We start from the raw sequence: 19,623 nt of genomic DNA, 5'->3' as shown, positions 1-19,623 counted from the left end.
CTTTAAATCCGCTCTGCTCCTTTGAGACCCCTCTTTCCAAGTCATTGAGATCTCTTCTCCTAGCCATGGCAGCCAAAATAATGGGAGAGGTGCTGACTAACAGAATAGTGACTTTCTTTTTTACCCATTCAATTATTAGGAGCATATGCAGTATAGAGTGTGTGACCACTTGTTTCTGTGACATGATTCAATGTTACATTTGCATCGTAATAATGTCCAGATAGAGGCCTACCATTTACAGATAATCCCTGCATTTATATTCCTCCCACTTGCATAGAAGATGGGTGGGGGGGGGGGGGGGGGGACAGTCTTCGGTTTCTCTGCTGTTTTTGATTTGAGTGATCGAAAGGATGTTCCCACATGAGATGGTTGTTTTTTTCTCTTGTGTATCATGACAGCCACAGTGTCATTATAATTGTGTGTGTGTGTGTGTGTGTGCGGTGATGGATCTTTTAGCCATAACACAGTCCGAGGGATGTGGTAATTTACTCCCAGACCCATGGTGAGCCTCTTATCTGGAGGCTACGGTGACCACACACACACACGTTTTCCATCATCACAATACTCTATCTGGATGACTTTGGGAGCAGACTTTATCTGAGATGTACACCGTCTGGGCTCCCGACTCCATGTAAGCCTGGACATGTATTCAAATCCAGGCGGAACTGTGTTTATTGAAAGATAGGTCCTGTGATGTGATATCATGAATGACGACTACGTGGTGCTGAATGGCTGTTTTTTGTCGTTTTCCTCTCGCTCATTAGCAAGACGCTATGGAATTGGTTGAGCTCTTTGCCATTTGGAAGCTCTGCGTAGCAAATTATACTTTAATGCCACTCAACAGCCTGGTTTTGCTTTATAGCTCAACTGTTGTGCTCTTATCCTGGCTTGTATTGTACTTTTAGGCCTCTCCATAAGATGGATAGAGTAGGGGAAAAAATGACAGGAGATAGCAAAGTAGAAAGCAGTAACGACAGAGAGTGGGAAAGAGTAGAACAGCGAAGGACGAAGAGATGGATGAGGAAAGAGAGAAAGTCAAAGGAGAAGTTGATCTTAGTGTGGAATAAACAATATAGATACGTATAGTATAGATAGATACATTTATAGATAAGTCTGTTTACCTACGCACAGGTGTAGCTCTAACCGCACACTTGACGGTTTAGGGTGTAGTCTGCAACTCTTGCTCACCTGACACACCCTTAATCGTTTTATCTTAATATCGGAGAACCTATCACATTTAACTAGTCAGTCAAGCCAAATCGCACCGAGCTGGTTCTCGGTATGAGGCTTACACCTAACGACACTACCTCAGGAGAGTGATTCGATAATCAGGCTGAACTTCGGCATTGTTGTAAAAAAGTGCTCGTCGGGAGCCCGCAGACAGGCCAAAAATCATCTAGTCTCTAGCCAGCTTTCAGGTTAAAGACCCTAATGTGTAGTCTCGTCTTGTGCCTCACATTTGAAGTCTGAAGCGGATTACACTGATGCACCATTCACTTCCCATTCCCCTCAGCAACCAATCAGTCATTCTAAGTGATTTGGGAGACAGCGGAGGAGTTGAGGGTATTGCTGTGTGAAGAGACTGTGATTCACTCTCTTGTCCTGAGTTTATCCCTCCACAACCAACCACACACTTAACTGATGTGTTTACCCACCAATCCCAACATTGTGCATCCCAAATGGCACCCCTATTCCTTATAGTGCACTACTTTTGACCAGGGCCATGGTTAAAAGTAGTGCACTATATAGGGAATAGGGTGCCATTTGGGGGCACAGACCCCAGTCATTACAGAGGAGAGGATATGACTAAAAGGTTCTGTAAGAGAATAGGAGGTAAACACTGAGGACATTAGCTAGGACTTTTATGATCTATGGCCTATCTATGGTGGCTCCAGTTCTGGGGAATTTTTTCCACTTTAAGACGATCCTCTGAGTGACTCATTCCTGTGGAAAAAGCTTTTCATTGAGACACTGTTTAACTCTCTCCACCACACAATGCATCTCACTATGCTTTCGGGGGCCCAATTTTGTTATTCATGGAATACATTTAGCTAGTTTAATTTCGTTTTATATTCGCCATTTTGTCAAAGGACTTCAATGCGATGTGACGTGTACGATCGATTTCAAAGAGTTTCAGATAAAAGTTCTTTTTGAAGATGAGTTTTAAAGGAAGAGGATAAATGGCCATGCTGAAATGGTTCACCACTGTTCAATGGATTGCACTCAACATCAAACCCCTGTTGCACTTTTTAAGTCCAGCTTATTTAAACGGAGGGAACATGAGAGGACAGGCAGGGTCATTTAAATGCTGGAATCCCCTTCATGGGGGTGCGTCCCAAATGGCACCCCCATAGGGCTCTGGTAAAAGAAAGTAGTGCACTATGTAGGGAGTAGGGTTCCATTTGGGATGCAGGCTCAAAACAGATCCCCGCTGGTTGTGCAGTGTCTTCCTGCCTGGAGTGTCTTCCTGCCTGTGTGATGGCCGGATGGAAGCCCTCTCTCTCCTCTCCCTGTCGACTTCTCACTCTTTTGTGGAGCTCTCTGGCAACCCGCTGCTCAATCAGTCGGCCTGCTTTCTTCTCTCTCAAAGCCACAGAAAACATTGGAATCAGATGCTTCTGATCTGTAGGCGCCATGTGCTGTGTGAGATTGAATAGGATGTGATGAGAGTTGTAAGAACATGAGCCTGAGAGAGCCATTCCTTCTGATTTTGAGATTTATTTCAGATGGATGTCATATACAGGGAAATAATGGGGGGGGGGTTACATAAAAACAACTTGTTTTATTTACAAAAGCTTATGCAATACTAAAGATTGACTAGATACTAAATAATACATTACTAAACGATACAAATACAGACATTTATCTAGATATCAAGTTAACTTAACAGTAACTTATGTATAGCACAGGCTTCTGGTAATACTGGTATAGAGCAACTGCTTAAGGGGCGATCTGTGATTGGTACACATTCGTTTTTGGACCTTGAAACTTGATGATAGATTCTTCTTGAATAATTGGCTAACTTAGAAATGCCTCATGAGCTTAGTTCAACTGTGTTACCCAATCAGAATTCCAAAATATACGCTTGATGGACTGCTTTGTTGCTGATTGAATCTCAGATTGCCCCTAGAAAATCCAGTAGAAGTGTTTGTGCATTAGCCCTTTTTGGTTACCATGATGAGACTTCTGAGTTTTTAGACATGTTAGATGGTGAAGGTGCTGGTGTCCTCGTCCTCCGAAACAGAGTGTGAGTGTGTGTGCCCGGCGGAATTGTGTGTATTGAGCGAGATCTCCACAGCAGGCTCCTCGTTGCCATGGCGACCACCGCGCATTCTCCCCCCGAGGCGCTGTCCTAGGCTCTTGGCGACCCTGAGGACGTACCCTCTGAAGGAGGAGCCTATGAAGGTGTAGAGCATTGGGTTGATGCAGCAGTGTGTGAGCGCCAGGCTCTCCGTCACCTGGAGAGCCTGGTCCAGACCTTTACTGAGGTCACAGTCGGTCACCAGGCCGTAGATGACGTCCAGCGTCCGCCACAGCTTCACCAGGTTGTAGGGCAGCTGGGTAAACAGGAACACCCCCACCACGGCCAGCAGCACCCGCAGGGCCCGCCACCTCTTCTCCCTGCGCACCCCGGCTCCGACCCTAACCAGCGCCCGGCCAACCAAGCAGTAACACACCACCATTACCAGGAAAGGCAGCAGGAAGCTCAGCAGCACCTCCAGCAGCTCCAAGGCAGCCTTGGCCGGTCGTGCCATGCTGCTGGGGTAGATGGCTGTGCAAGCCAGCCGGTGGGATGTGTTCTTCACCGTGAAGAACACCATGTCAGGCAGGCCCAAGCAAATAGCTGTGGTCCACACAACGACACACACTAATATCCATTGTCTCCTGGCCCGTGGGCCACTCCCAGCCCGGCCTCCAGCATTGTGTGCCAGTGCCCGATATCGGTCCACACTAATACAGGCTAGCAGCAGCATACCGCAGCTGAAGTTGGTGGTGTAGAGGAAGGAGGTGAGCTTGCAGGCGGCCACGTCAATCTGCCAGCCGTGCACGGCATCAGCTGCCCAGAAGGGCAGCGTGAAGAGGAGGAGTAAATCAGCCACAGCGAGATTCAGGATGCACACGTCCGTCAGCGTCCGCAGTCGCCGCGGCGACGCGTACACCACCACGACTAGGGCGTTGCCCGCCACGCCCACCACCAGGGCCAAGCCATAGACCACGGGCAGGAAGAGACGGCCAAAGGAACGCACCGCGGCTTTGTCGCACACCGAGTGGTAGTCATCGTAGTCGTCACTGTCGTTGGAGCTGGAGTTCCCAAAGTCGTAGTTGTAGTCCTCTTCATCCATCTCCATCCTCTCTGTTCTCTGAGAAGTAAGGGAATAAAGGGACATGGTATGTTACGAATGATGTCAAGTCAGTTTAGTCTCTGCTGCTGCATTGTGTTACCTTAAACGAGATCCGTTGACAAGATCACTTTTTTTTCTGTTCTAGACAGGACTTGTTGGATGAAATGATTTTTCTCTTTCACATAATTTGGACAGAATGTATTAAATAATATCAAATATGTATTTTATCAGAACGCGTCTATTAGGAGAGAACTAGAGAATGGCCATCCATCTGAAAGTTGCAATGCACTTACAGCCAATAACAGCATGACGATCCAAGTTGTCAACAACTATCTGTTCCTGTTATCCCCCCTCCTCACTGCTTTAAGTCCCTCTTTCTGATCCGTAGGGGTTGTTTGGATGTTGTGTGTAGAATTTGCAGCCAATACTTGACAGGGGGAGGAGTGGGTGTGTGCGTATATGCATACCGTTACGTGCGTGTGAAATAGAGCTGAAGCGACACCGACCATACCGATGACTTATCGCAGGCATTTTGCTGATATCGCTCATTATGATAAGTAGCCTATTGTAGAGACGTGAAGTTTGAAATTAAATATGGGTGATTAGTTAATGGGCAATTTAAAAAATATAAATATATATACACTACTGGTCAAAAGTTTTAGAACACCTACTCATTCAAGGGTTTTTCTTTATTTTTACTATTTACTATTTTCAATTGAGATGGTTTGGGATGAGTCGGACTGCAGAGTGACGGAAAGCATATGTGGGAACTCCTTCAAGACTGTTGGAAAAGCATTCCAGGTGAAGCTGGTTGAGAGAATGCCAAGAGTGCAAAGCTGTCATCAAGTCAAAGGGTAGCTATTTGAAGAATCTCAAATCTAAAATATATTTTGATTTGTTTAACACTTTTTTGGTAACTACATGATTCCATAATGTGTTAGTTCATAGTTTTGATGTCTTCACTATTATTCTACAATGTAGAAAATAGTCAAAATAAAGAAAAACCCTTGACCAGTAGTGTATATTTTTTTATTTAACCTATATGGCGTGGCAGGTAGCCTAGTGGTTAGAGCATTGGGCCAGTAACTTAAATGTTGCTGGATCGAATCCCCGAGCTTACAAGGTAAAATTCTGTTGTTCTACCCCTGAACAAGGAAGTTAAATCACTGTTCCCTGGTAGGCCGTCATTGTAAATAAGAATTGTTTCTTAACTGACTTGCCTAGTTAATTTTTTTAACTAGGCAAGTCAGTTAAGAACAAATTCTTATTTACAATGACGGCCTGCCTTGCCCAAACCCTAACAACTTGTGCGCCGCCCTATGGGACTCCCAATCACAGCCAGTTGTGATACAGCCTGGAATCAAACCAGGGTTTGTAGTGACGGCTTTAGCACTGAGATGCAGTGCCTTAAACCGCTGCGCCACTCGGTATAATATGAAAGACTGTGGGGCACATTCATGTTACAAACTTCTATTCATCGTTATCACATCAATTCAGGAAATTTATCGCGATATGGATTTTTCGTCCATATCAGCCAGCTCTACTGTGAACAATAAGCTCCCTCTCGTTAGGAATATGTCACTTGATTTCTAGAACAAAACCTTTCAGTTGGAACTGCTTGCACACCGGTACGCCCAACACAACAATATTCCTTTCCCTCTGGAAAAGGTGACTATCCCTGAAAAATCAGATTCATCTTTCTTTAAACACTCTGGGCAGTTTCCCAGACACAGATTGAGCCTAGCCCTGGATTGAGGTTCTCCATCGTCCATTCTTTTTTAGTTCAGGACTAGGCTTAATCTGTGTCTGGGACACTGTGTCTGCACAATGTTCTGTACATTCATATCTGTTTAGTCTTGAGACGTTAGCTCGTCTCTGAAAATCTATTCTGTCTTTGAACCAGTGTGTGTAAGCGCAGTACTTATCAGTCTGATGGTGTGGATGGGCCAGATGTTTGGTATTGCTCTACTAGAAGCCAGAGAGAGATTTCTCAAGGTGTTTGCATTCCCTTACTGCAGATGTAGATAGCGTGACAGTAGAGCTCTGAAGATTAGATCCATACACCAGTGCCTGTCCTATTGTGTGTGTGTGGGCGCATGTGTGTGTGTGGTGTGTTATCACAGATTGATGTGTGAGGATGTGCCCAGACAGACAACCCCTTAAGGACCATGCTGTTCCCAAATAATATGAACTAGAGAATGGCCATCCATCTGAAAGCTGTAATGCCCTTACAGCCAATAACAGCATGACGATCCAAGTTGTCAACAACTATCTGTTCCTGTTATCCCCCCCTCCTCACTGCTTTTAGTCCCTCTTTCTGACCCGTAGGGGTTATTCGGATGTTGTGTGTAGATTTTGTAGCCAATGCTTGACAGGGGGAGGAGGTGGTGTGTGCGTATATGCATAACGTTACGTGCGTGTGAAATAGAGCTGAAGCGATAACCGAACATTAATGACACCGACCATGCGGATCACTTAGCGCAGTCATTTTGACCGATATCGTTCATTATGATAAGTAGTCTATACTAGAGAAATGTGAAGTATGAAATTAAATAAGTTCGCTAATATGGGTGATTTGTTAATGGGACAATTGATGGCTACAACCATCAAAATACTAGTAGTAGTTTAAAGGATAATAAATAAAAAACTGTGGGGCACATTAATGTTATAAACTTCTATCGTTACCGCATCAATTCATGCAGTTTATCGCCATATGGATTTTCGTCCATATCAGCCAGCTCTACTGTGAACAATAAACTCCTTGTTAGGAATATCTCACTTGATTTCTCTCACAAAACCTGTCAGTTGGAACCGCTTGCACACCAGTACGCCCAACAGAACAATTTTCCTTTCCCTCTGGAGAAAGTGACTATCCCTGAAAACTCTTTCCCAGACACAGATTGAGCATAGCCCTGGACAAATAAAAACATTCAATTGAGGATTCTCCATCGTCCATTCTTTTTTAGTTCAGGACTAGGCTTAATCTGTGTCTGGGACACTGCCCCATAGTGTTCTGTGCAGTCATATCTCAACTAGTGGTTTAAAGTACTTAAGTAAAACATACTTTAAAGTACTACTTAAGTAGTACTTTGGGGTATCTGTTCATTACTTTACTATTTCAATTTTTGACTACTTTTACTTCACCACATTCCTAAAGAAAAGTATGAACTTTTTACTCCATACGTTTTCCCTGACACCCAATAGTACTAGTTACAATTTGAATGCTTAGCAGGGCAGGAAAAGGGTCCAATTCACACACGTATCAAGAGAACATCCCTGGTCATCTTTACTGCCTCTGATCTGGTGGACTAAATATAAATGCTTCCTTTCTAAATTATGTCTGAGTGTTGGAGTGTGCCCCTGGCTGTCAAAAAAAGGAATAAAAAAGGAAATTGTGCCGTCTGGTTATATAAGGAGTTTGATGAGTTTGAAGCATGTATCTTTATGTATGACAAATGAGTACTTTTCCACCTCTGTACTTAAGTACTTAAGTCAAATCTAAGTAAAGTACTTAAGTCAAATCTGATACTTTTAGACTTTTACTCTAGTATTTTACTGGGTTACTTTCACTTTTACTTGAGTCATTTTATATTAAGGTATCTTTACTTTTACTCAAGTATGACAATTGAGTACTTTTTCCGCCTCTGATCTCAACTCGGCACAGCCAGAAGAGGATTGGCCACCCCTCAGAGCCTGGTTCCTCTCTAGGTTTCTTCCTAGGTTCTGGCCTTTCTAGGGAGTTTTTACTAGCCACCGTGCTTCTACATCTGCATTGCTTGCTGTTTGGGGTTTTAGGCTGGGTTTCTGTAAGGCACTTTGACATTGCCTGATGTAAAAGGGCTTTATAAATACATTTGATTGATTGATAGTCTTGAGATGTTAGAATAGATTTTCCGAGACGCTTATCAAGGTATTTTCATTCCCTTACTGCAGATGTAAATATGTAGATAGTGTGACGGTAGAGCTCTGAAGATTAGATCCATACACCTGTGTGTGGGTGCACGTGTGCATTTGTATATTATCACAGTGTGTAAGGAAGGACATGCCCAGAGAGACAACTCCATCATGACCCTGCTGTTCCCTATTCAGACTGACTCATTGTGCTGACACTGCCAGGAAATACCAGAAACTCTGTTTGGGTTCAATGTGAGGTAAGTGTATGACCTCAAATTATCGTCACTTGTGTGGATCCGTGAATGATTCTCTGTTAACTGGGCAAACAGCCCAACGTTTTTTTCTAAGAGAAGGTGTGTATCACATGTGTTTGCTATTGACGGGCGCTTTAACGTCCTACAGATAATTACTATAGCTGAGGCTTCTCTGTCTTTGCCGCCTCAGTTCAATAACGTACGCTAGGTTTTTAGGATAGCTTCCAGGTCTATGACGTTATCCAACGACGGGCTGCTAGTGAGAGACGGAGACGAGAAGCTGTCGGTGTTCCTACAAAACATCTTGTCTCATGTCCAAATATCTCCAATATTCAGCTGAAGTTTCCCCAGCTGTTCTACTGAGTGAGATCTCTGTCAGTGATTTAAGGCCAAAAACACATATTCAAATTCCGTCTCCCGTTAACTACGAGATATTGAAGCCCTGAGAAATAAATGATGAGAAACCCATCAAAAACGAATTTGTTATTGCAGATGTTCTGCCAGACTGAATATGCCAACTTTTCAGAGAAGATAGTAGACAGAGAAGCTGAGAAAATTGTACTGACATGATGTGCAATGTGCATTATGTCTTGTCACTTCATATAGTCTATGCAGTATGTTAATCATTATTACTTCAGCATAATTATTATCAGGTTGAGGCTAAATCGTAAACACAGAGGACTTTGAACTTCAAAAGTCCTTACAATCACTGTTCAGACAATTGAACTACAGAACACATGAGTCATTGTCTTTCTAGAAATGTCACTCCCCTCACTAGAATCCTAAACTGTAAACGCTAGGCAATTGAGGGAACAAGGAAACAGAAGTAGGATTATGTTTGTCATCACATAGGCTATAAATACTTTAAACAACTTTCAAGTAATTCAATTTGAAATGTTTTGTTTCAACTTTCAATTTTGACAATGAAACTGTCAACAGAGGAGCCAATTGAGTCTTACCCTTGGTGTCTTCGTGTGGATGTGGGAGATGTAGAAATGTTGACAGAGGAGACATCCAGTGGTATGGCAATTTCTAAACAAGTATGGTGCTACTCTTAGTTTGTCTCAGCCCATTTTTTAACTATATTGCTCCACCTCTATTCCCTACAATGACCCAACAGAGTCTGGAAACACCTCTGTGTGTGTGTGTGTGTGTGTGTGTGTGTGTGTGTGTGAGAGAGAGAGTAAGCTAAAGGCTCACCCTTCAGTGTTAGATAAGAAATCAGTACGAAAGGGCTCTCCTGGTGTGCGTGTGTATACACCATCATTGAGAAGAGTGATATTTTGACCTCAGTACTGACATGTGTCAAGTCTCCAGATGTTATGACATCTGTGTAGCAGGGACACAACACCACGCGAATGTATTTTTAGAGGTACAATTGCCGATAAATGATATGACAATTATCACTTTACATTTGAAGGTCTTTCGTATATATATGAATGTTTTCTTTATGTGATAGAAAATGGCTCTTTATTGCCCATTATTGACAGGAGAGCTAATTGCCTGTGGGCCAAGTTCTCCCTTTCTTCACAGGGTGTCTATAAAATCTGAGATGAAAAGAGAGAAAAATCGTATTAACTGGAACCTCTGGGATTTGTTTTAGTTCGGCTGTTAAAGACCAACACGCTCTGTTTATCGAGGTGTTGTGACGAGCTAATTGCTTTCTGCCCGTGGCAAAGATTATTTGAGAAAATGAGAATAGGCTTTGAAACACTCCTCCTGCTCCCTGGTGACGTTCTGTTGATGTTTTGTTTTAATTCTGGGTGCTGTGTGAGCATGTCAGGACTTGTTTAGGACTTGCCACCAGGGCTCACCCTCTGCTCTACTCTAACCTTGATCATATTAATCACTTATATAAGTGTCACATGCATGCACACACACGCACACACACACACATCATGAAACCCTAGGTTTCCCCTGGGATAACAGGCTTTCCAAGAAAAACCTCCGGATCGGGCAGTGACCAGGTGTGTGTTCGTTTATGTACATAGTTACACTTTTATGCTCACATTAAATTGTAAAATCGTGTAAAGTATTTGTCTAGCACAGGGGAATTTTTATGGTGTGTGTGTGTGTGTACTTTTCCCATTCCATGCATATTCTCAAGTTGAAGTTTCTCAAGCTGATGGAGTCTGTTGGGAATAGCACACTTTTTTGTTCAGTACACACCTGACTATTAATTTTGCCACATTTTGCCTGGATGCATTTTAAATCAATTTCGCTATAACGTCAGCAGCAGAACGGAATGTACATGCTCAATATGATTAGGGGGGAAAGTATTTTGTAATGATCTGGAGTCCATATGTCGGCGACTCCACATCATTCACCGGGTATAGGGGAAGGTCACCAGAGCAAGACCGTAAACAGGAAACCAGGCTTTGGGTCACCTCTCATCCCCTCGCCTCCCTCGCCCTAGGGGCTCTCTTGGACCTCTGCGTTCCAGAGTCGAGCCCCATCCCACTCCACTCCTGAGACATTTCCATATTGTTTTGGCTCCCAAGTTTTTCCTAACCATGTGACCTGATCAGGAACAACTCCAGGGCCTAGTTATAGGCTACATATGGGTCTGGAGTCTTCCTGGTCAGAGCCACACAGTAATGCTACATTGACCATTACACATTACACAGCATTATACTTATAATACCGTCTATTTTGTTTGTACTCGTTTTATCAGCTCCGAGCTGAGGTTTCCCCTATGCACAGATCTAGGATCAGCGTCCCCTCCCTCAATCCTAACCTTAACCATTAGTGGGGGAAATGCAAAACCTTCACACTGCACCGTACTCAGTTATTTCATCATTCACAGTATGAGGAAGGATAGATATCGCCCTCTAGTGGCTGTTTTTCACCTCATCTGTGTTTCTATTGACTTCGCTGTAATAATATGACAGCAAAGCCATATTTACTCTGCCATAATAGGCATTCAACGTTCAACATAGCTTCACTATCAATAACACACTCACACCAGCTAAACCATGGAGAGTTTGTGTAGTTTGTAAGAGAAACAAGACAAAGGATCAAAGGGGAAACTGAAAAGTTTCAAATATAGCATGTACTGGACTGATGTGGTTTCAGCTGGGATTACTTATAGGATGTGTCCCAAATGGCACCCTTTCCCGTATATATTGCACTACTTGGTTACCCTGGTTGAAAGCAGTGCACTAAATAGAGAATAGGATGCCATTTGGGACACATCTGTACACTGTCTGTCAGTAGCTCCATCCACCCTTTGCAGAAGGGCCACTAAGTGTGTGTGTGCGTTGAGCGTGCGTGTCCAGTCCACCATACTCAAATAATCAAGGTTGTATATTCTGGGAGTGTGAAAAGGTTTGCTTCCTGGGTTAATAACATGTCCAGAGTTCAGACAGCCCAAGCTGAGAATAAACCATCTCTGTTGGTTTAGGGCCACTCCTATACACTCTTAGCAAAAAATAAATAAAGTGCAATCTAGAACCTTAAAAGGGCTCTTCAGCTGTCCCCATAGGAGAACCATTTGAAGAACCATTTTTGGTTCCAGGTAGAACCCTTTTCACAGAGGGTTTGACATGGAAGCCAATCAGGTTCTACTACCTTTATCCAAAAAGGGTTCTACCTGGAACCAATAAGGGTTCTCCTATGTGGACAGCCGAATAACCCTTTTGGAACCCTTTTTCTAAGAGTTAGAGGTGGAGGAGTTTATTGTTTTAATGTTTCTGACTGTTCCTCCAGGTGCTAGTCACCCAAACTGCAAGGTGACCATCGTGATGTGCAAGAGCAGGTCAAACAACGATGGAACCAGGTAGGTTGCACAGCCTTTGTCACAAACGATGTCCGGAGTCCATTGGAGTTTGGAGTACATATCTCTTAGTATCGTGGGGCGTATTTATGTCATCAGAAATAGTTTGAGCATTCAGTAACAATAACCTACTGGTGAAAGTCATTTTTTTGGATAGCTTATGTTCCACACTGTTTCTGTCTGTCTGGACTCTTCTCAGACAGCCTCCTACTTAGAGGATTGAAATAATACTTTGTTTGTTGTTTGGTTCTTTGTTATTCTGGGTCCAAACCCCTGGATCCTGTGTAGTTAGGAGCAAGTCACTCGTCTGATTGGGGTATTAATTTGATACGTTTAAGTCCTGCTGAGAAGGCTCTATACAGAAGTGTTTGTGCGTGAGTACGTGCGTTCTCTTTCTCCAACTAAGACCTCCAAGTGATTTATCGCCACTGTGCACACACTGGCTGAATCAACGAAATGACATTAAACCAACGTGGAATATACTTAGAACTGACGTCTGTGCCCAGTGGGTCTGCCTCTCTAAAACACTACCCACTCTGTGGTGTTCAAACTGCCGTTTATGACCTTCCAAATTCAATACGCACTCATCTCCCCCTGCCAACCAGCCTCTGCTGGCCTACAGCTCTCCATTCATGTCCAGTCCGAGATTTAGCCTTGAATGAAAAATTATGTGTTCCTGGCACCTGTGGTACAAGAAGGGGGGGGGGCTTGGCAGAGGAAAAGGTTCTGTGGCTCAGCGACCTTGGTGTGGTTGTGAGGTCTATATTGTTTTAGCAGAGCAGTTGACATAAGGTTCTCTTTCAGTCATTGAAGATGATGTAGAATGCTGCCTGTCTTTGTATTTCAGTGATCCACAGTTAACTACAAGGCTAAGATGTGGCCAGGATTTGCACATGAAAGAGAGAGAGAGCAAGACGGCAAGTTAGAAGGATATAAATTCTAACCTCCCCACAGTTCACATTATCCCAATTTCTCCTCAGTACCAAACTTGCGTCCTAAATGGCACGCTATTCCCTCTATAGTGCACTACTTTTGATCAGAGTCCTATAGGTCCTGGCCAAAAGTAGTGCACTAGCCTATATAGGCTTGTTCTTCTCCAGGTGGTCTGTTTCTTCTTCTCCTCTCTGGAAAGTAGAGGAAGGTTCCTAGCTCTCCCTTTCTCCCTCCGCCCAGTTACTGGAAAAGATGAATCGTCTCTGCCTAGGTGTGTTGCCTAAACAGTGCACAGAAACAATCCAGCACCACCGCCTAGTAACCTTTGGGGATAGACTTTTCTTCCAATACATAAAAAAAATAAAAATGTTTGTCTTAGATGTTCTTGATGAATAGTCTGTCATTTCCACTACCATGTTTACTACGTTAAGCCAGCTGGCGTGAGAAGGGGGAAGTTTATAGCAACGTTATCATCAGTTAGCTGGATGAATCAACCCCACCCTTGTTTTCAGACATTACCAGATGGTAAGTCTCTCAGATTTTGGTTGCTACAGCAGCACAACTGAAAGACTCTTCCACACCTAGCTCCTGTTGGTAACCGCAGGACTGAAGAGAAAGTGAAATGGAAAACGAGAGAGAAAATGAGAGGGAGATAAAGAGAGTGAAAGGGAAGGAAGGAAGGATTTTTCCATCAGGCTCAATTAGTCCTGGGACAGAGTAACAGGCTGTAATCAAACCTAGCTTTGCAAGGTGGTTTGGTCGACTCACTTCACCCTCTATCCATCTGTAGCGCCCACCTGGGTGATGCCACAGTGGCCATTTTGTACCCGGTAGCTCATCACACACCAGCTCTTCAACTTAAAATTGAGTTGACTTCTTCCTGGAAGTCTCTGGCTCATTAAGATTCAGAGCTTGCCATCTCCCTCTACCATTACAGCTGCCCTCTCTCATGTCCTGCTCTGCTCTCTCCTCCTCTGACAGCATATGTCTGCCTCCCAGCCATCGACGACCTTGGCATCAGAGAAACGGAATGAAAGAAAGAGCTAACTTTAGCCACCGCTTACTAAAAGTCAATGGAAGCAGAGGGCGGTGCTTGTCGGTGTGACTGCTTAACCTCACAGGACAACAAAAGCACTGTGCATCATCGTGGATGGGAGTGAGATTCATAATGGTTGTGGGCTATCGCAGCTGGACAAAGTCTGAGGGATAGTAGCACCACGCATAAGTCCCATCTCCATGTCTCTCAGATGTGTTGTTCAGCTGAAGTGCTGCTCCCTCATTTCTCTATGCCGGCAGCTTATTTTAATATACAAGATTGATCTCTCCTGTCCATGAATATTCCCTTCTTAATAAATCTGTGGCTGTGTCCCAAATGGCACCCTATTCCCTATATAGCGCACCAGTATTTTCCCATATTGAGGCATCAGAACAGGCATCAGGTCATATTCGGCAGTATTTCTGGTATTTAATGTACTCCTTTGGCAGAGTTTGGGCCAATAGCAGTGACTCAGCGTGAATCCTTCATTTTAGTGACAGCCAATGGGATTCACTCCTTTAAATGCCATCCTCTGAGTCCCAAATGGCATCCTATTCCCCTACATAGTAAACTATTTTTGACCAGGGCATAGGACTACTGTAGTATTAGGGCTCTGGTCTAAAGTAGTGCACTACATAGGGAATATGGTGCCATTTAGGATGCAGACACTGTCAGATCTGTCAGCATTGGAGCTGAGATAAACTAAATAGTGCTCAATACTCTACCGTGTCAAGTTTATCTTCAAATGTTTAGGATAGCAGCACGCCATTTAGCTAGCGCTAAGCTTGCGAAGGGACGGTGATTGGGAATTGAATAGTGCTCAATACCCTGGCATGGGCAGCTTCTCTATCTATTTACCAAATGTATATGGTCACAAATTTGTGTTTAGCAGCACTTAGATGATAAAAAAAAATAAGTATTGAGTGTACGAAATTAGGATTTATGCCATGCTATAAGATTATCATAGGGGTTAAGGCTCTCAGCTCTGCCATTGCCAAGTAATATATGTTAAATGTTGTTGCATTTGGAACCACAGGATGTTTGAGTTGCTCTGCCAGTGCGGACATGCACAGCAACTGTATAACTAGAGAAACCATAATAAGTCATATATTTATATATTTGATCAAATGTCATTTAAATTGAGGAAAACACGTTGCTTGATAAACAGCTTCATTACTGACACCTAGAGGTCCAATTGAGTTACTGTCCAAAAACGTTTTATGAGCATTTTATGAGCTGTACATTGTGAGCGAGTGAGTCTGTATGTCTGCTAATCTGTCTGTCTATTTTGTTGTCTGTCTGAATGTCTCTCTGAATGAATGTCTGATCTATTTACTGTGCTGTGTATCTGTGTCCCAGGAGGTGGTGGCCCACTGAAAAGCAGAGTGTGGCCTGGCCTTAGACTAGACTCTCCTGCTGACCCTGCATTCTGCTCACACCCTGGATACGCTGGGCAGCAGGACCGCCAGGAAACAGCTAACACACACCTAATTAGCAGAACAAACCATGTAATTGTCTCCCAAATTGTCTCCCAAACTGTTATGTGACAGTTTTAAATATACTGGTATATATAAATTGGTGCCCCGTGTATATAGACAAGACTCATTGTGTATTACTACTTTTATTATTACATTTTGTACTTTTTTATTATTTCTCTATTATCTTTCTCTCTGCATTGTTGGGAAGGGCCCGTAACTAAGCATTTAACTGTTAGTCCACACCTGTTGTTTACGAAGCATGTGACGAATCAATTTGTTATTTCATTGATTTGATACTAAATGTAATATTGCCTGTTTGAAACAGACCCCCTCGGTATGTAAATGTGTGTCTGAAACCGTCAGAAGATGTCAATGAATTGTGAATATGAATTACAGCCTTCTGCTTCCTGCTTGGAAAGGTCAGTCTGACATGGCTCCCTCGTGTCACTTGTTTAGTTGGCACCGGCATAAACAGATGCTTTCATATCTGTCACACACACACGCAGGCCCGTACCAACGCATGCACTCTCATACACACACACACACTAGGTTGTATTCCCAGCTAGCCAATCCCTATCTGAACTCGAAACCAAACCACAGAGCGAGTCAAAGGAGTCATCCACACTATCTTTATAATGGGACTCTATAATATGATTGACATGTTATCAGCCTCTGATGGCATGAGAGCTGCACTGAGGTACACTGACAGGAAAGGTGATGATAAGGTGAATGGAGGATAGAGGAGATGGATGGATGATGGACCCGAGGGTAGATGAGTACATGGTTGCATCCCAAAATGGCACCCTATTCCGTACATGGTGCACTACTTTTGACCAGAGCCCTATGGGTCCAGATCAAAAGTAGTGCACTATATAGGGAATAGGATGCCATTTGGGGTGCGCGCCGTGAGGTGAGTGAGGGAGCAATGGATGGGAATGGGCGGCCAACGTCTGATCTAATACGGGAGAGAAGGGAGACAACAGAGGGTGTATGTGTCAGAAGAATTATGACAGCGTGACCGGTGTCTGAGGTCAGACGGACTGAGGAGACACTGCAGGAATACAGAACAGATCAGCTTTCCCCTCGGTAGTCGCTCACATCTCCTATCATATCACATCTCACTGCCATGATACTGTAGGGTTGGACAAATAGTAGCTCTGGTCCAGGGGTTACGTGCAGTTTGCTGACACTGAGAAGGCTCAGCTTCAGTAATCTGCACGTAACGCCATGGATCAGAGCTAGACAAATAATGTAGTAGTTATTCTACTGATGCGATCAAGGCAATGGAATGCAAGGAAACACATGGGCCTTTCCCGGTGATTAGGTTTCAGTACCACGTACAAGTCATCAGGAGTTGAAATAACTTGGAATGGCTGTGCAAATGGAACAGGAGTCAAACCTGAAGCCTATTCACCACTGTGTGTGCGTGCGCATTTGAGTGTAAAGTCCAAGTGTGTGACTGTTTTTCTGTCACAACTATCCCGCCACTCCAATGCTTGTGTTCTATCAGACCCACGGCGTGGGAGATTTACCCACAATGCTGAGTCCTGCGGGGCTGCAAGTAACGCTCCGCTAGCGCTCGGCTCCACACCTGATGTCCTGCTGGTAGCTGTCACAGTAGCACACACACACCACCGTCAGTGTAAGGAGTTGTGACAGAAGTGGTGTCCTGGAATACCTTGTTTGCAGGACACCACTCAGCCCCGGGGATGTTTCTGAGAAACGGGAGACGTCCTCCAGGAACAAATACATCCCAACGGGGGGGATGATCAAAGCCCTAGACAACACTGAACGGTCCACCCAGCCAGGGTCATCCTGAGACCTGTGGCCCGCCTGGGTTGCTTCCCAGGTGGAACCCTATTGCCTATGCAGGTCTCTACGCTGACATTTTTTTTTACATGCAGCACGTGTGCGCCTGAGTTGAAAAATGTAGGCGCACACAAAGAAATTTAGGCGCACGATGACAATGTTTTGACCTATTAAAGCTAGAATCTTTCATTTTTGGTGCTCTTAAATTATACAATTCCAGGTAGCGAAATATGATCGCCTTGTAGAGTCCTGCTATGTAGTGCACCTCTTCCCTATGTAGTGCACCTCTTCCCTATGTAGTGCACCTCTTCCCTATGTAGTGCACCTCTTCCCTATGTAGTGCACCTCTTCCCTATGTAGTGCACCTCTTCCCTATGTAGTGCACCTATTCTCTATGTAGTGCACCTCTTCCCTATGCAGTGTACCTATTCTCTATGTAGTGCACCCATTCCCTATGTAGTGCACCTATTCCCCATGTAGTGCACCTATTCTCTATGTAGTGCACCTATTCTCTATGTAGTGCACCTATTCTCTATGTTGTGCACCTATTCTCTATGTAGGCCACCCATTCCCTATGTAGTGCACCTATTCCCTATGTAGGCCACCCATTCCCTATGTAGTGCACCTATTCCCTATTTAGGGCACCTATTCCCTATATAGTGCACCTATTCCCTATGTAGTGCACTTTGATAGGGAATAGGGTGCCATTTGGACGGCACCCCTTCCTCAGTGCTACATCTTCACTTCCTGTTTCTCTCCGCGGGAGCTGGATACGGATAAATAACATTAATAATGTACAGAGAACAGTGAAAATGCTAAGTGGATATGCATAATACATTAACTTATTATTTTGCGCTATTAAGAGAATGTTTTCTCTTGCCTGAAAAGCACAACAATGGTGACATAAATGCTTCTTCGTGGAGCTTTGTGGGCTTTGATCATAGAAGGAGGGGACTGACATAAATCCCGCTGAGACTGAAGATGGACCAAATATGGACACTGTAAAGGATGGCTGGATTAGGCTCGCTACTTTATTTAGGTAGCACAAACCTTGTTAATTTCCTAATAATTGTATTTTCCGTAGATCGCCATGATTAAGGTGGTTGCTGCCAGGTTGGTGTGTAAGGTGGTGGACTGCACCATCCAGGAATATGGGCATGCCCGTGTATCTGGAGACTTCCCCCTTCCTCTGAAATTACAGCCTTATTCTAAAATGTATGTAATAGTTTTTCCCCCCTCATCAATCTAGACATCATGGCGAAACAGAAACAGATTTTTTTTTTAAACATTTTTGCAAATGTATATAAAAAAAAATGAAACATCACATTTACATAAGTATTCAGACCCTTTACTCAGTACTTTGTTGGAGCACCTTTTTCTGTGATTACAGCCTCAAGTCTAATTGGTTATGACGCTACAAGCTTGGCACACCTGTATTTGGAGAGTTTCTCTCATTCTTCTCTGCAGATCCTCTCAAACTCTGTCGGGTTGGATGGGGAGCGTTGCTGCACAGCTATTTTCAGGTACCTCCAGAGAAGTTTGATCGAGTTCAAGTCTGGGTGTACCTTCGCCCCAGTCTGCGGTCCTGAGTGCTCTGGAGTAGATTTTTATCAAGGTACTTTGCTCCGTTCATCTTTCCATCGAACCTGAATAGTCAGGTGCCACCACCATGCTTCACCGTAGCGATGGTGCCATGTTTCCTCTAGATGTGACGTTTGGCATTCAGGCCAAAGAGTTCAATCTTGGTTTCATCAGATCAGAGAATGTTGTTTCTCAAGCAGGCTGTCATGTGCCTTTTACTTAGGAGTGGCCTCTGTCTGGCCACTCTACCATAAAGGCCCGATTTGTGGAGTGCTTCTGGAAGGTTCTCCCATCTCCACAGAGGAACTCTAGAGCACTTTCAGAGTGACCATCAGGTTCTTGGTCACCTCCCTGACCGAGGCCCTTCTCCCCCGATTGCTCAGTATGGCCGGGTGGCCAGCTCTAGGAAGAGTCTTGGTGGATACAAACTTCTTCCATGTAAGAATGATGGAGGCAACTGTGTTCTTGGGGACCTTCAATGCTGCAGACATTTTTTGGCACCCTTGTGCCTCTACACAAT

General features: G+C 44.0%; 1 protein-coding gene across 1 annotated transcript; it reads right to left on the bottom strand.

Moving 5' to 3' along the window:
• Positions 1-2,708: 2,708 nt before the first annotated feature.
• On the bottom strand, positions 2,709-9,569 carry LOC139367206 (atypical chemokine receptor 4b). The gene is made up of 2 exons (XM_071105396.1): positions 9,451-9,569; positions 2,709-4,361 (listed from the first exon to the last, which is right to left on the bottom strand). The coding sequence occupies exon 2, from the start codon at positions 4,347-4,349 to the stop codon at positions 3,204-3,206; it is 1,146 nt and encodes a 381-aa protein (XP_070961497.1). The 5' UTR covers positions 4,350-4,361; positions 9,451-9,569; the 3' UTR covers positions 2,709-3,203.
• Positions 9,570-19,623: the final 10,054 nt, after the last annotated feature.

Source organism: Oncorhynchus clarkii, chromosome 15 (genome assembly GCF_045791955.1).
Source record: "Oncorhynchus clarkii lewisi isolate Uvic-CL-2024 chromosome 15, UVic_Ocla_1.0, whole genome shotgun sequence".
Lineage (NCBI taxonomy): Eukaryota > Metazoa > Chordata > Actinopteri > Salmoniformes > Salmonidae > Oncorhynchus > Oncorhynchus clarkii.
Note: the sequence above shows the minus strand (reverse complement) of the source record. Positions and strands in the feature narration are given on the sequence as shown.